We start from the raw sequence: 18,430 nt of genomic DNA on the forward strand, positions 1-18,430 counted from the left end.
ACCTTTTCACATCCCACTCTTCTTTAGATTATGAGAATGACAATGATAAGTTGTTATGTTCAGGAATTCCAAAGTACAATTACTTACTAATAAAAGGATGTCATTGATAAGCTTTTATAATGGCCAATGCATAGCAGGAGTTTTACTTCCATGTTTTTCCTTCCCTTTCCTAATACCACTGGCTTTTCTCCAGTGATCTAGTACCCCTTTTAAACAATGAGATCATTATATCAGCAAAGCATACAAGCCTCCACCAGTCTGGAGCCTGGGAATATAAATCTATGCAAGGTTTTTTATCTTCCTGTAAATACTACACAAACCCAGCACTTGCCAGAGTCCTTTAGCACAATCCTATGCACATGATCAAGTTTCAGACGTGAAGCACAAATTGTGAAGCAAATACTAAAGAACAGGATGCTGCCAGTATGAAAAAAGGTAGTGAACTGCACAGAAAGAATGAGATCATTTAGTGTCTCAGTTAAAATCATACTGAAGTTGAAAGAGTGGCTTAAAACCATTATTACATAAAACCATTATTTGTAATTTAAACCTTGGCCTTTTTCAAGAATATAAATGTAGGTTTTAACAAACAAAACTAAGAAATGCACGTTTTCTCTGTGATCAGGTAATTGTGATCACCCCCAGACTACCTTGCCTAAGCCCTTGCTGTTGCACAAAACAGAACAGGACAGTGAGCATTCATTAGCTTCTCAGTTAGAACAGAAACAAAAAACTTCTGTACAAGATAAAACTTACTACAGCTGAGGGCTATAGCTACTTAAAAATACATAAAAATACATAAATTTCACCCCCCTCCCCCAGGCCAGTCATAAAAGGATTCCCCAAAGCTAAGGACTGCTCCCTGCTGTATGACTGTCCACAGAAATGAACGTTCATTTCCTAATCAAGCCCAAAAGGGCCACCTGAGCTGAAAGAGACCATTAACCCAAGTGAAAGGATTGCTTTCTTTTCTGATCCATGCTGTTGAACAGATATATTTACCTCCCTGACTTTACAGTCCTGAAGGCAGCTAATTTAATTTTCAAGTTATTTTAATGCATGCTAATAGAAAGCATATATTGTGTAAATTCCATTAATAAACAAAATTTTGCTGGAAGTAGGAAGCAATTATGCTAAAAATTCTGTTAGCTAGTCAGTACCTTGTGTTATCACTACTGTCTCATACAACATCCTTCTTGAAAACACAAATGGCTTTTGTTTTAAAGCTTGACAGTTTAGATACCATCTGTGTTGAGGTAAGACTTTGCAAGCAAATTCTGGGCTTTTACGTTGATGCAAGACACTAAATCATACTGCTGATCCTATCAGCTGGTAATTACTGAGCCACAGAAAATGCAGTTAAGGGATAAAGAGTCCCATCCTACTTAAGATTTAAAATGGCAAAACTTGTATTAATGCAGAAATTGAGAATGTTAATAATGCAAAAGAGTGAATGAAAAAGAGTGGAATAAGCTTACTGAGACCTTAAGGATTCAGATGTTATAAAAAGTTTACTAATTAGAAATTAATTGCTGTATAATAATTCCCATGTAATTGAAATAATTACTGAAGTCTGTCATTCCAAAGTAAATGCTACATGACAAGGCAACAAGAAGGCACAAAGAAGTCTAACATTTATTGATTAAACAAAGGAGCTGACACTACTTTGAACAGATGAAGGACAGAACTTTACCTAGAAAATCTTGAAAATTTTATAAACATTTACCTCATCGTGAGTTTCCTGTTTTTTTAAGCCAGCACACTTCGTTATTATAAGTTCATGGCATCTCTTGTGGACTACACAAGTGCAAACTATGAACAAAAAAACAGATAAAAGAATTAGTTTTCTTGAAGACTGATTTTAAAGGAAAAGACTGGACTCAGGTATCTAGAAATGCTGGTACTTGAAAGGCCGTATGTGACTGGTGACTTGGTGAGTCCTATGAAGCAAGTCTGGCTCACAAAAGTGGAAGATGATGAACTTTGAAAGGCCAATGAGTTTTAAGAGAACTGAAGTGTACCTGCCAAAATCTCAGCACGTAAAACTACAAATTATCTTCTGAAATAGTAACCACAATTTTTCTCCGTTTTTACGTATCTTATTTCTTTATTTGCTGAAGTTCATGCTCTTCACACTATATGAAAAACAATGGCAAAACCAATTCCAGTCTGAAGAGCTTCCAGAGGAAAAGAGAAATAAAGATACTCATTGCAACAGTCTAAGAACAGAAAAAAAAGTAGAACGTTCTTCATGTAATACATTATCATAAGTTGATAACAGTAAAATGTTTCAGAAGGCAAAAATGCTTTGTCAATATTCATACTGATTACTTGATGAATGAATAACATTTGCAGATATGACAGATAAGATTAAAAATTGCAAGGTCTATTGTACCATGAGACTCAAGGTCATCAAGTAAAGAAAAAACCTTTAGAATGGAAGAATGAATTTCATTTTCTTCTCACATGGGTCATTGTTAGGAGAAAAAAAAGTCGGAACTCAAGGAACCTCTGTTGTATGTTAATGCAGTGAATCTTATTATAGTATATTAACCCATTATTTGCATATATTTATTTACACGTTATTTCATCAAGTCTTAAGTGAAAAATCATCTCTAGTGATTATTTTACTTGTCAGATGGGAAGTAGAAAAATATAATCCCAACAGGTGACTGTAAAAATATCAAGAGTAGAAGAAACTGAGTTGAAAAATTGAGTTTAAACTTAAGTACTTCTGCAGTCTTTGCTATAACTTTCTTTAATGATGACCTCTATAATTATCTCTATAATTATAGACCTGATCTATTTAATTACAGCCTTTTCAATTACCTGGCACTTTTAAACAAAGAATCTTAAACAGAATAAAGAATTCATGATTTTTAAAATGAAGAAGCCAACATCTGCAGATGTGCCCCCTCACTGGGATGTGCACCAAGAGACACCCAGAATCTGCTGTTCAGTGATGTTTTACTCATATATGCTGCCTAAGACGAACAGTTTTGAAAGATCTTACAGTGACTTACTGTAAAAACTGTACCTTTAATGAGGCAAACTTACATTGATCATCTTGTGCTAAATTCTTAACACTGTACATACACAATGCTTGATAAAAATAACATTATTTACAGAATAGAACATAATACAGATATCCAAAGCATCCCCCCCTGTAGATTTTCTCTTACCTTGACATTGGTATCCTTGTTTTCCTATTACACCCCTGAAAATAAATCAGTTTTATAAAATTAAGAACATATATATTTCAAAATGAAAAACATTTTTCCTTTCATAACTGGAAATGGACAAGCTTAAAGGAATAGCTTCCTATAACCAATCATCTGATAATTGTGTGTTTGCATGTATGAGATCAGTTCAAAGTAGGAATTACATTTCAGGTGCTAAGAACAGCAGATAGGATGATAATTGCTATAAAGCAATTAAGAAATGAAGAAACATTTGCTATAACAAAATAGGCAAAGCCAAAGATACATGGAGAGGGAAGCCACAAGCCAGTAAAATGATCACCAAACAAGCCCCTAAATAGCCATAAGATTGTACTGCCTATATAGTTGCTTGAAATCATCTTAGCAGAAACCTGCAGAAATTCTTGGTGATAGGTGTTTGAGTTAATGCACAATTCACATTGCTTCACAGTAAGAAAGACTGATTCATTACACTTACTCTTAAGAAATATTAATTATGGATCACATATTGAGGTACAAATCAGCATCTCTAGGTAACTTTGGAAAACAATAATGGAGCTGCTAAAAAAGGAACTGAAAACTGAATGTTTCCATCACTATCCTCTACCTGAAAAATGGCACTACTTAAAACTAGCATAAAAAAATTCTTGAAGGGAGTTCTTGACATTCACTGTACTAAGACCCTGAGGACCCCAAACTCTGGATCATTACAGGTCCAATATTCTCATATTCTACTAACTTGCATTGGATGCATAGAACCTTAGCATATTCTAGGAAGAAGACAGTGATATTAAAGCACCTCAAGAAGAATTCATTCATCTTGATAAAATGTAAAGGCCTGTATTAGGTCTAAATCTACACTTAGGTCCCTACAGAACACAGGACTGGCTGTCCACCTAGCATTTTTAGCACATATTAGACAGGAAAAGATTGACCTTTGTTGCTCAGAGGAGCATGAACACAAATACTAGAGTAACATTTATGAAGGAAGTTCAACAGTCTTCTATTATCATCTGTGAAACGGATGACAGCATAATATTAAAAGTAAGAGGAGAAGAACTACTGCTCTATGTCATTTATACTTCAGCAAAACAGGAGGGTTTTAATTCTTCAGCTCAAGGTTGCAAAGAAAGCAAAGTCATACCATATAAAATCTCTGCAGTGTGAACAGTATGTTGGTTGTCTAAGATAGGTGGCCATAAACTTGTGTCCATTAACCTGATGCACTCTGCGCCGCACAGCACCCTGACGCTTCCTGGGGCGCATACGCTCCCGGAACACACGTTCTTCATTGTCCTTGGGTGCTGAAAGAGAGGAAAACACAATAAGCACTGGCTGTATCAGACACAGATATGAGAAAACTCAAATTCAATACATAAATAGAAATTCTCCAAAAATAAAGATAATCTTCTCTACCTAGACAGGCAAACTTCATTAATTTGTGGGTAAATTTTTCATTTTAATGTCAATTCCTGGTGGACAAGGATTTTCATTGCCTAGTATAAGAACTTCCATTTGTTCTAAACCTTTATCAGTAAATTAACACTAAGCTGGGAATAAATCTAGTGCATTTTATCACTATCAAACACACTGACAACCTCTTTAACAGTAATTACAAAGTTAGATACTCAAACAACTCAGACTCTCAAGTCATTTGACCTTTGGGGAGGTGGGAGGAAATACACTAAAAAATGCCAACATCCCCTGATCCCTATACACTCAAAAAGTGCTGACACATGCACAAGAAAGCTGAGTACAAATACATATTACCAGTCAGAACAAAATTTCCATCCAGAACAGATTACTTTGTAAAATTCCTGATTAAGATATGAGCTACAGGCTTAAAAATCCACTTTGATACACTTTCTGCAAAATACTCAAGGGAAGGTAGTTTTTTAATTCCTTTTCAATTGTATATGAGATTTAGTGAGAGAGGAAGTAAAAAAACCAAAGTTGATATATTTCAAAATGAAAACCTTTAGAAAAAATTCTCCAGAATGCATTGGGTCTTTCCCCCATTGCTTTATATTCAAGAGTATCACTAACACCTCTATAGTCCTCTGTCTGCATTAAGCAAAAGATGAGGATCAATTAGAAACAAAGAGCCACTTGTCTCTGAGAAACAGTATCAGATTTGGAGGGGACCACATTCAGTCATCCATTGCCACCTGAATCTATGCACTCACTACTTCAGTACATTTGATGGTTTGAAATTAATTTAGGCCTACACATCAACTTTGGTTTGTTGCAAGCATTTCTGTACATGAATGAGTTCTTCAAGCACTAATACAATATAACTCAAATCCATAACAGTCTCAAGTTCTTTTACAAACACTGAAATAACACGTGGGAAACATGGATGGTGGGATTGAGTGCTGACTACACCAAGCTGAGTGGTGTGGTAACCATGTTGGAGGGGAGAGAATCCATTCAGGGGGACTTTGACATGCTTGAGAAGTTGTCCTGTGGAAACCTCATGAAGTTCAGCAAGACCAAGTGCAAGATCATGCACCTGGGTTGGAGTAATCTCAAGCACAATTTGAGGCTGGGAGAAGGGATTAAGAGCAGTCCTAAGGAAAAGCACTTGGGATAGTCAAGAAGTTTGGCTAACAGGTCTAGGGAGGTGATTGTCCCCATCTACTCTGTTCTCACAGGACACCACCAGGAGTACCATGTCCAGTTCTGGAGCCCCCAGCATAAGAAGGACATGGACCTCTTGGAGCAAGGCAAGAGAAGGACCACAAAGATGATCAGAGGGCTGGAGCACCCCTCCTGTGGAGACAGGCTGAGAGTGCTGGAGCTCAGCTTGGAGAAGAGAAGGCTCCAGGGACACCTTGTAGCCACTTTACAGTACCTGAAGTGGGAAGCTACATGAAAGCAAGGGCATGTAGTGAAAGGACAAGGGGGAATGGCTTTAAAGTGAAAGAGGGTAGCTTTAGGTTAGATATTAGCAACAAATTCTTTAGTATGAATGTGTTGAGACACTGGCACAGGTTGCCCAGAGAAGTTGTGGGTGTCCCCTCCACGGCTGTATTCAAGGTCAGGCTGGATGGGGCTTTGAGCAACCTGGTGTAGTGGGAGGTGTCCCTGCTCATGGCAGGGGGTTTGGAACCAGATGTTCCTTATGGTCTCATCCAATCCAAACCGCTCTTTGATTCTATAGACCCTATATTTGAGAGTTGTAAAACTAAAGGTATTGACTTAGGAATTCCTAGAAAATGGTCTTAAATTAAGTCCATGGATGAATATCCTGGGAAAATGTGGAGAACAGACTCATGAAGCAAGACCAATTTCTTTCACAGCACAGTGAGGCTAAAACCCATGACACCAGCAAATTCTTTTAAGTAGTAAAAAGCTCCTTACACGTTAGCATCTTACAAAAGCTTCATACTCAGAGTGGTTTTCAGCAAAACTCTGATATCTAATAAATATCATAGCCCCTCAAAAGAATTACTGTCTTACACAGAGAATACATAGCAAGTTGTTGGAAATCCTATCAAAGACTATTTCCAGCTTCTGAATCATTTATTGACTTTACAAAGCTGCTGGAAATCTTTTAAAGTTATTATAGGAAAAAATTCTACATTAATACTGAACTGTTCTTTCGATTATTATCCAGACTGTAGAAACTGTTAAAGTATGTAGCCTGGATGTGAGAAAGTTCAGATCCTACTCTCCTGGAAAGGGTTTCCACAAAATATAATAATCAGTCTGTAATACAATTTTTCTCCTATTTTCATCTTAAGTATAACCCCTCCCAGATAGAGTCCTTCTAATTTTATGGGACAGATAAAAATCTGTCTTGTTTTGGTTAGATAAACACAAAATAATTACATTATTTTTTGTTTTCAACAAAATTTTAAAAACCTGATTTTACTGTTATACTTTCACTTCTATATTTAATAGTTCTAAAAATTCTATTTTTTTAACTTCCAATACTCATAGTTAAAACAAAACAACAAAACACTTTTTCAGAAATGAACTGACTTGGAAAGAGCCACAAACAATACATCAAGCCTGAAATTATCAAATTAAATGGCAAGGCTCAATTATTGTTAAATTTCCACACAAAAAACATTTCTGTATGTGAGAAAGATGCTCAAAAAGTCCAGAAAAATGTAGTTTCTTTGGTCTGTCTTGGGTAACATCGTAGGCCCTTTAGTGAGTTCCCTCAAAACCGTCTCTCCTGTCAGTCTGCAGCTCCACATTTATCATTAAAGACTGGCACTTGGCCACTTTGGTGCTTTAATGTTGAACTGCACAGATGAAGTGCTTGTCCAAGAGCACTGATTGAGTGGTGACTCAGCCTCCAGCTCACCTCTCATCCCAGCCCCTGTAGCATCCCCACCTCATCAGGCAGCACCAGCAGCACTTGGAATTGGAGTACCATCTGGCATTGCAGCGTCTGACTGGACACTGGGTGATTTGACACCAGCCTTTCATCAAAGCAGACCAAGTTGCAAAAAAATTTAATTCACCCATGTGCTTTTATACTCTGTTTGCATCAAGTTCAGCCACTCTGTTCCTTGTTACCTAAGAAAAACCCAGAGCAAAGCTCCTCCACAGCCCTCAAGCAGAACACTGACAGGTCTTGCAGGAGTCACACCACTGATGTGGACCCCAGGCACAAAACCAGGCAGTAAACTTCCAAGGTGACTCAGCAGCAGAGGAACCCATCTGTACCAGCTCCTACATAGGGTTGTGAACCACTCATTTCTAGTAACACCAACAGTAGTCTTATGCTTAAATTAAAATCCATTTATCTCACACTGAACAGTCACACTACAGACATTCATTTAACTGTCTGCATCTACTTAGAGAGGAAGGTACAGTGTTCTCCCCAAACTTCTTTAACTGCTTGCAAGCAGGAAAGCAAAGATTAGTAAATGTTATAAAAAAACAAGGAGTACTTGGGAAAATCCTCCACATTTGTGTGATACAGCCAACTAGCGCTTTCAAGACATACTTTAGAAAATGTAAGCATCCCAAGCAAAATCGGCTTTTAAAATATTTTTTTAAAAAGAAAAAGTCTTATTATGGTATATAATAGATTCTGGAAAATACCATTAGGATCCTGCATACTGTGCACTGCATCTCTATTCTTAGCAGAGGATATGAATTAAAATTAAGTGGCTTTTTTGTAGTTGGTCTATAATCAAGTTCCAATGTAAACAAATTCTTTTCACAGTATTTCTAAGTAGTCACAGAGCACTTTTCCTCAGTAAGAGCTGTTTCTTTATGTAATTTATGTAAAATTCTTCAGCCCTTCATGCTATTCAGTTTATAACTTGCAATGCATTTATTTAACTTTCATTTTCAAAAGAAGGAATAATAAAGGCTTATGAAAATTTCCAAATTTTAATGGAAATACTGTCAATGCAGCATATCGAGTTTAGGCTTTATATGATGGTACTTGAGAACTGCCAAATTTAGAACTAATTTTGTCTCAAAACTACACTCAGTAACACCACTACTTTTCACTGTAGCCAAGGGTAACTCTGAGTTATTTGGAAAACAATAGCATAAAATTGCTTTTATAGACTCATACATACATACAAACATATTGCCTACAATTTCAAGACTGAAAAGACTTGAAGGCTTAACTCCAAGCTCTTAGAGAAGTGCTTTCAAAGTCAGTTATTTGGCATGCAAAATTGCACAAAATTCATAAATACATGTAAAACAGATGTTTAAATGAACCGTCTGGAACTACCTTTAGCACTGTTAACCATGCAGTATCTATTAAGTACAAGTCATAACTTAAAAGATAAGAGAGTGATGCATAAAGCTTTTAATGCTCAAAAGGGGAAAGATTGGAGTTCAAAGACGCTATACACCAAATAAGAGCTCAACTTGTTCTGTACTGGTCTCATTTTGTACTAAAATGGTTTTAGCATAAAAGGAAAGGTTTCAGTGGGGAGCACTGACTGCAACAGACAGAATTCTCCTGCATAGCAAAATGTGCCATTTCCATTTCTTATCCTCTGTGTTGTACTTACAGAATTCTGACAACAAACAAAACAATAGGAAAAATACAGCAGAAAGATAGAAATAGCAGGCACAGAGGTTTTAAGCATTTGTTATTGCTCAGAATGATGACTTCTAAAGGGAACATGCTGAGCACTTCCCTTAATCTGGAGGGAATTGGCATGGAATGGTGGCAGTATTTAGGGAAGGAAAAAAATTAATCAGATCACAGAACCACAGAATGTTAGGGGTTAGAAGGAGTCTCTGGAGATTATCTGGTCCAAACCCCCTGCCACAGCAGGTTGACCTGGAGAAGGTTGCACAAGAAGGCAGGTTTTGAATGTCTCCAGAGAGGGTGACTCCACCACCCATCTGGGCAGCCTGTTCTAGTGCTCTGTTACCCTCAAAGTAAAGAAGTTTTTCCTTATGCTTAGGGTGAACCTCCTGTGTTTCAGTTTGTGACCACTGCCTCTTTGCCTGTCACTGGACACCACTGAAATGAGTCTGGCTCCATTCTCCCAACACCTGCCCTCTAGATACTTATAAGCATTGACAAACACCCCCCCTCCTCCCCCCTCAGTCTCCTCCAGGCTGAACAGAACCAGCTCTCTCAGTCGCTCCTCATTTGGTCGATGCCCCAGTTTTCCAATCATCTTAGTAGCTCAGCACTGGCCTCTTTCCAGTAGTTCCTTGGCAAACCAAGATGCCATTGGCCTTATTGGCCACCAGGGCACATTCCTGGCTCATGGTTATCCTGTTGTCCATCAGAACTCCCAGGTCTTTTTCCACAGGGCTGCTTTCTAAGAGGGCAGCCCCAAACCTATCCTGTTGTATGAGTTAACCCTCCCTAGGTGCAGTACTCTACACTTGCCCTTGTTTAACCTCATGTGGTTTATCCCTGCCGATTCTCCAGCCTGTCCAGGTCATGTTGGATAGCAGCACAACCCCCTGGTGTGTCAGCCACCTCTTCCAGTTTTACATCACCAGCAAAATTTGCTGAGGGTAACCTTCTTCCAGCTCATTAATATGTTGAACAGGACTGGACCTAGTATTGCCCCCTAGGAAAGTGGTTCAATTAAATGGCTTCATTTAAATGGCTACTGATGCTCCAGTTAAGTGGCTACTGCTCTGTCAAAGCCCAACTGTAAGCCAGGTACAACAGTAACACTTGCAACAACTGGTGTAGCTGCAAGTAACCCATCCAACAGAACCCTGACACCTCCATGGCACTTATCACATAAAGCTTTTCATCCTGGCCATCTCCTGGGTGTCTTCACATTGCTGCCATTTTTAACCACAACCAGCAAACCCAGCTGGTTTAACATTAAATAATTACAACAGAGCCTAACTGAACAGCAAATGTAAAGGAACAACTGTACTCATGTTTTATTTCTGAAAATTAAAAGCTTTTCTATTGTATTTAAACTTTACCCCCTTAACCACTGTGTACATATTGAAACACAGCTTTTGTTTTAGCAGTATGTAAAGTCTAAACACAGGAAGGATGTTGAAGCAGGAGAGGTAATTTGTCCAAAGTTATGTTGGAAAGTGAGAAGGGGCAGGAACAATGTCCAGGGCTCCTCAGGTTTAAGGATGGAGTGTAACCAGATCATTATGCTTCAAAATTAGATAACAAAGTTATTATTGCTAAGTCCTATTTTGGGTCTCTGCGCTACAATAGAAGCATATATACTGTAATCAAGATTTCTCCAGGCAGAAACTGCTACAGGATTTTGCCTTTAACAGTTTAATGTTCTCTGAGGGGGAAGAGGAGACATTAAACTCCTCTATATATTTAGACTTCTACTACTTTTTTTTTTAAAAAGCATTGAGCTTAGTAGTAATACCTGCATAAAACTACATTGGTAACTATGAGATGAAAAATGGCAAGGTAATGTTAAAATGCAATCTCATAAAGCTGTTAATTATTATAAATTAGAAATTAGTTGGAGAGCTTACTACAGTCATAGAAAGAAAATTAAATTATTCTGCATATTTTTCTAAAAGTATAACATCTCTAGAATATTTCTTTAATAAGTAATAAACACAGATGTTTTGCTTACTATATCTTGAATCTGCTTTCTTTAGGAAACCTGACAGGAAATTTCTTGTTTAATGGGAGAAGAAACAGATCCTTAGATAACACTATAATGTTAAAGAAAACAAAGATGACGAGTGCTATTAAAAAAAATGAAAAAATTATCATAGAATGGAGGAATTTTAGAAGAGATTGGTGTCCTGACAGGTTATGTCTCTTAACATGAGCTTTTTACTAAAGGTATTGAAGAATAGATTGCATTTTAAACTATGTCAAGCCCAAATACGGTGGGTGGCTTTGTACCATGGGCTCAGGCTCAAATTTATTCACCTTTGAACACATGCTTGTCTTCAGTTGCTTAAATTCTTGTGTAAAAGTAACATTCAACCTATATGTAATATAAAGACTTCCCTTGCCATGCAAACAGATGAAAGTGGTCAGAGTCGTGACAGGCACACTTTTATTTCAGGGCTTGTTTTACTTTCCTTTTTTTTAGAACAACCAACCAAACAACCCAACAAACATAAAAATCTACCCAGATGATTATTTACACATGGTTCAAAATTTCTTCACATAATTAAATATTACCACAAAGATATTCATTAGCTCACAGCTGAAGGGAAATGATGAAAATCCTTTCATATTCAATTCACTTAATCAAAGAGAACGTAAAGTTCAGAAGTACTAAAGATTGCCATTGCAGGTCCAACTGCAATTTCAGCACATGGAGGAGTCAAATTTAGTTTTCAGAAACGTCCCAACCTTGCTGGCTGGCAATAATTCAGACCAGGTGTTCAGAAGCACAGAGTTTGGTACCTGAAGCCATCAGGTGAAGCACCAGTGCTGCTCCAGCTGCAGCGGAGGCCAGGGCAGGGATAAATTCCCAGATGTTGCTCAAGCAAAATCCTCTGTTAAATGACACTGAGACTTCCCTTAAGAAAGCCTCAAGATGAGCCCTCAGGTTTCTGCTTTCTGTCTGCACGGTGCCTGCAGAATCAGCAACGCCTTGCACAAGCTTAACAACAGGGAATTACAACATGGTAGTCTTCAGATGATCATACAGCATGTTTTAATAAATCTAATATTTAACGAACAGATTTCTGTTTCACAGGAACTGCTGATTGGACAATTAGTAGGGAATGGATATAAATACAAGGTGCTACATCCATTTTTTTAGACCCCTGGGGCTCACACAGGTGACAGGTGTACCTGACCTCATCTTAGATTGTGAATGTAGCAATCCCTGTATCTACAGCTATCAAATCCACAAAGTGAGCAAATCAGACAGATTCCTCCTACTTCTTCTCAATTTGGTGGTATTTGACATTAATGGTTTTTAGAAAGATGGTATTCCTGAAATAAAGATCTTGTAATTACGTTTTGACATTACATTTTATTTCGCAGAAGAAATAATAGCTAGAAATACCACAGAGAAGTTATTGCTATATGACAGGTTTTCTAAAAGGTTAATTTCACATAGCAAGGTTTTTAAAATAAAATTTTCAAGACTTTTTTAACAAAACAGAATTTAGAGCTTTTCCAGTTTGAAAGGAGATGCCACAGAGAACTGAAGGAAAAATTATTTTGGTCTTCCAGTGTTATCTTCCATAATGAAAAATCAGCCTCACTCTAAACACAGTGCTCTTATGCTAGTAAATCTGCAACTGAAATTAAAGATGTGGAAATGCATTCTACACATGGTAAATTATTAATAAAGTTATTCAGGAGAAAAGTTTTACTTCACAAAATTTAATAGGTCTACTAATGCCAAAACTAACAATATAAAATAACAATGTGCAAAATGTAGAACAGGTTTTGCGCCATAATTTGACAAGACAAACCTACAGAAAGAAAACTGATTTCATTTGTAGCCATGACATTCATTTCATGTTGACAGAGTGTTAGGAAGTGTAGTAAGACGAACCTCTTATAGGGAACGGCGCTTCAAGGGCCAACCAGGTGTTCCAGCAGAGGCTCACAAATAGTGCTCTGAGCCTATAGCCCTCAGGGTTGACTGGACTGGTGCTATTGCTCCAAGAGCAACTGACCTCCCTGCTGGCTTGCTCAGGACTGAGCTGAGCCTGTGAGTTTGAGCCTCACCTTTTATTGGCCCCCTGGTCCTGCGTATGTGCAGTGGGGGCCCACCATAATTAGGCACAGGTGGGCTTAACACAAGCTCATGCCACTCCCTGGGAATTAGTGGCACCTGGCTGCCTTATTTCACTACAAGGAAGGAGTAGTATTAGTAACCTGATAATAGCATTCATAGGGAAAACTCCTAACAGGCTAGCAAGGTGCAATATCTCTTATTAAACCACTTACTTACTAAACTTTGAAAAGTAGATGAACTTTTGAATGAATACACTAAATATATAACAGAATACTATTATTACTAATACCACTAGTACGATCCAAGCAAAAGACATCCTTGGCACTGGATTTCCTTAACCTTATTTCTCCAAGTCTGCAAACATGTCCCACAAGGGCATTGCACTGCATCCTCAGAGCGTGCCCACCTGCTTGTGGGGTAGTGGTTGTGGTCAATACTCTGGTGTCACATGCTCATATTTACTGTCTTTTGGCTCTCTACAAAGAAAAAAGGAAAATGTAGGAATGCAAGGAATGCAAGGAAAATGCAACATCAAGGTCAAGGCTGCTGTAGAAAATGACTTTTCAAAGTGGTGTACAAATGCATGTTTATTTTAAAAGAGGTCCAGGCTATAGAATTGTCTGCAGGGCCAAGTGACCTCTCTGCAGGGTCAACAACTGAGCTCTTGGCCTCTGTCAGTTCCTGGAAAGGAAACGGTGTTGTGATGCTAAGAAGGAAAACAACCATTGTGAAAATTTCAGGACAAAGCCCTCTTCTCAGAGGTAACTATTAAACCAGACAGTTGGACTTGATGATCTTAAAGGTCTTTTCCAACCAGAAGGATTCTGTGTGATTCTGTGACAGCATTTTAAGCATGTGTTTCTGATAGATCACAGAAGTTAAGCACTCCTTTTCTAAGAGCTGCAAAAAGTACACAGCACAATGGGACAGACCCATGTATGACTGAGACTTGTAGTCTTTCAGAATAGTTTTCTTAAATATTTTTTCCATCCCAGCTCTGTTCCTTTGCCATAGAATAACAGAGATATATGTGCCAGGCACCTAAGAGATGCCTGAGTCCAGACTCTTGCAGTGGGGAAGGGTTTGATGTATTTAAGACACTCTCAACTTATGTTTTTCTGATTGTTCCTAATCTCTGGTGAGGAAAATTCAACAACATCCTTGTGTGTCTTGTTTTAGTACTCTGTCAGGCAGGCTATTTGGCTAACAGACAACCTGATCATTCTGCTGGATGAGCAAATGGCAACCTGAAAAAGCAAGTTTGTGCCAGCAGAGAAACTACTGAGGTATTTGTAGCAGGCAACTTTATCCTGTTGTATACAACGCAAAAGATGAGGGGCTGGGGATAGCCACAGATCCAGCAAGATGTCATAGAAAAGAAGATTATAGAAATTATGCATACCTCATAGGACACAGCAAGACAGGAGCTGCTTTGAACTAAACAGCTCCCTAATCATGTGCTAGCTGCAGAAAAGCCATGATATCTGAAGGTATCAAGGGGAACGAAAAACATTTTCTGCCTTTAAGCTACTAATCTCACAGTCATATTGTTGATTCCATTTCCAGCTCACCCTTTCTGATAACTTTTTTTCCATCAAAGCCTAGAAATGCATGTAAAAAAGCTCATTTGCACTAAAATCTCCATATTAAATCTCCTCATTCCATGTAACCACATTAAAAACCTTTGATGCATAACCTACACAGGTCAGAGAAGATATGTTTAAAAACAGTTTCCCCCCAGCAGTATTAAAGTAGAAGACAAAGTATCTGTACCTTAATGTAGATAAACCCACTGATGACATTGTGATGGTTTGATATATGGAAGATGATTTAACCCCAAGCCATCACAGCCACTGTTTTTCAAATAGCTTCAAGGATGCCTTCAGCCTGTTTTCTCACTGTTATCATAGTAGCTTCGTCAGCATAGGCAAATAATTTACAGCACTTGTAAGAACCCATATTATTTACTTTGGGAAAAAATATTCCAACAGTGAAACAATAAAGCAAATCATTATTAACACAAAGTAGCTTGCAAAGGCAGTTTTCTGAAGTAAGCTGATACTTAGGGTTGTCCACAGAAACAGTATCTAGCCACTTTTAAATTATTTCCTATTCTTATGACATATTCCTTGTAATATTTTTGCAGCTGGAGAATGCACCACAGTATCTCAACACGTGTTAGATACAAGCATCTGGTTGTCACTGGCATCTGAACTCCTCTGGTCTTCATCAAGCCAGGAAGTCAAATCTGTCAGAACTTTGAACCAGTGTGCACAAACATCTGGCTATCAGAGGAGGTCATTGAAATGGGCTCTGAGACAGCCCTGCTACAGCAACCTCAGGTCCTGGGGTTGCACCAAGGAAACCCTGAGAGGCATCTCATAGATAAGAGCCAGGCAGCCTGACAAAGATCAAGCTTTCTACTATAACCACAATCAATTTTAACTATGTTTCTCCTTCTGTTTCACCACTTCTATTTTTCTATAAACTGGTTATGCATACTAAAAACACGATACACCTTTGCTCTTCAGTGGAGCCTGCAGGGTACCCAATGGGTAAAAGAGAGAGTCCTCGTTTGAACTGCACAGACAGTTTTTAGCTTATAGGAGTCTATAGGTAATCAGCCTTTGGACTTTTTAGTTGTCACAACTGTACTATTGAACTGAATAACACCTGTAGAGGTATTAGTGTTACACATCACCTTAGAAAAGACTGTTCACCAAGGCAGTTGCCACTAATAAATAACATTTGCCACGACTTTTCCCTTTTTGGCCCAACATTTAATGCACAACACACTTTCACTGGTGTTCCAACATGTCAATGCTCTTTCTGACTTTATCTTTTACTAAGGGCTGTATTATGACAATCCTGTCACCCTCTACCAACATCCTCATCTTGCCCATTTCTAAGTGTGCTATTGTTGCAATCACCAGAAACAGACAAAAATCAGCAGCAAAAGAACCCATTCCCTCTTTTCATTGTCTTTCCTGCAAATGTGGGTGGAATTTTTCTTATTCCTATACCCCCACACACGCACACAACAAAAGCTTAATTAATAATGTCTCTGACTCACAAGCAGCATTATTAAAGCAACTCTCTCATCTGAAGTGCTCATATGATTTATTATCAGCATACTACTTTAAAATCCCAGTGCAGCAAAGCATTTCTCGACATGGTGAGATTAAACACTATATTCACTGTACTATGGATTTAAATAGAAATCTTCTAATATTTAAAGCACTACTTATCTGGCCTGATAGATGTTAATCCTACACATCTATTGCAGGGTAAAAATGGAAACGTGATAAACACCATGCTCTTCCTGCCTGCCAGGCTTATGGGCACAGCATCATGAGGTAATTGCAAATGGTGAGTTTGTCTATTTTCAGTAGAGACTGAATGTGTTATAAAGATTTTACTGGGGGAGACTGACATGACAGGGATGGGAGGATGACCACCTTCATAGGGAGAAGTATTTCTCAGTGGCAAGTGTAAGAGAAATTTTAATGCTTCTTATTTGCATTTGGATTTCAATATACAGCTTCATTTCTTGTCTGAACTCCACATAACATTAAAAAACAGAGTAATAAGGAGACCACAGTGTTAACTTATACTCCATTTGTAATAGGAATTTGAGGTCTTCCATGGCTTTGCTACCAGTTCCATTGTGTGCTCTAGTGTGTAATATTAGATTGCTACTTATAAACGCACTGCTGATTTTTCCTTTTGTGGGCCTTCAAGCAAAAGAACAATAATGGGATCTCCCTCCTGCTTCTTATGGCTCCCAGCTAAATTTTGCAGCATTTGATGTTTTGCATAGTGTACTACCTGAAACACATAAGTACATGAGAAATGTGGCTTTGGTAAACAAAGCAACACATATCTAGCCCCCCAGGTTACAGAGAAGAGCTTGAAAAACAGAATGTGAAAGCATCTAAACACCAAAAAAGCACAACACAGTCCTAGTGGAGGATACCCCCCTAGTAGAGACTTACTTGACTCTGTACCCTGAATGCATGGCATCAAATCAATATGGGGCTTGTGTGGCCAGATTTTGGTAGAGGAGGGGTACAGGAGTGGCTTCTGTGAAATGCTGCTAGAAGCTTCTTACTGTCTGACAGAGCCAATGTCAGCTGGCTGCAAGAGGGACCTGATACTGGTCAAGGCCAACAGTGGGAGTGCCTCTGGGGTTATGTATTTAAGAAGGGGGCAAAAACTGGTGGAAACAGCAATTGTATCGAGATAGGAGTGAGAATATGAAAGAGAAACACCTCTGCAGACACAAAGGAAAAAAACTGGAGGGGGAGAAAGCACTCCTGGCCCTGGAGCAGAGAGTCCCTTGCAAGCCCATGGTGAAGCCCATGGTGAGGCAGGATGTGCCTCCTGCATGGAGGTTCATGGTAGAGCAGATATCCACCTGCAGCCCATGGAAAACCTCTGTAATGGAGCAAGAGGCTGCCCAAAGGAGGCTCTGACCCTGTGGGAAGCTCACCCTGGAGTAAGCTCCTGGCAGGACCTGTGGGGACAGGAGCCCACACTGGAGCAGGTTTTATGGTAGGATCTGTGACACTGTGGGGGACTAAAGCTGGAGCAGTCCATTTCCGCAGGACTGCAACCCAAGGAAAGGACCCATGCTGGAGAAGTTTGTGAAGAACTGCAGCTCATGGGAAGGACTCAGGTTGGAAAAATTCATGGAGGACTTTTTCTTGTGGGAGGGACTCAATTCTGAACAGAGTTAGGGTGTGAGTAGTCCTCCCCTAGAGAAAGAAGGAGCAGTAGAGAAAATATGTGATGAACTGATCACAACACCTATTGCCCATTTCCCTGTGCTGCTGGGGGAGTGGAGGTAGAGAATTCAGGAGTGCAGCTGAGCCTGGGAACAAGGAAGGAGAAGGGTGAAGGTGTTCTAAGATTTATTTCCTTTTTCTAATTACCTTACTGTGAACAGATTGATAATAAATTAATTTCCCCACACTGAGTGTGTTTTGACCATGACAGTAACTGATGAGCAATCTCCCTGTCCTTATGACATCCATAAGCCTTCTGTTCTATTTTTCTCCCCCTGTCCAGTTGAGAAGGAGGAGTCAGAGTGGCTTTGGTGGCTATCTGGAAGCT

The 18,430-nt window shown here is 38.8% G+C and overlaps 1 protein-coding gene across 1 annotated transcript in view; it reads right to left on the bottom strand.

The window, feature by feature from the left end:
* PRKCE (protein kinase C epsilon) overlaps positions 1-18,430 on the bottom strand; it is a 286,377-nt gene that overhangs the window by 102,503 nt on the left and 165,444 nt on the right. Inside the window, exons 3-5 of the mRNA XM_008496530.2 lie at positions 4,345-4,504; positions 3,183-3,217; positions 1,727-1,812 (exon numbers count right to left, since the gene is read on the bottom strand). Of these exons, the coding sequence (XP_008494752.1) occupies positions 1,727-1,812; positions 3,183-3,217; positions 4,345-4,504 (281 nt within the window). The remainder of the gene's footprint in view (positions 1-1,726; positions 1,813-3,182; positions 3,218-4,344; positions 4,505-18,430) is intronic.

The sequence above is a fragment of the Calypte anna genome, chromosome 3 (assembly GCF_003957555.1).
Source record: "Calypte anna isolate BGI_N300 chromosome 3, bCalAnn1_v1.p, whole genome shotgun sequence".
Lineage (NCBI taxonomy): Eukaryota > Metazoa > Chordata > Aves > Apodiformes > Trochilidae > Calypte > Calypte anna.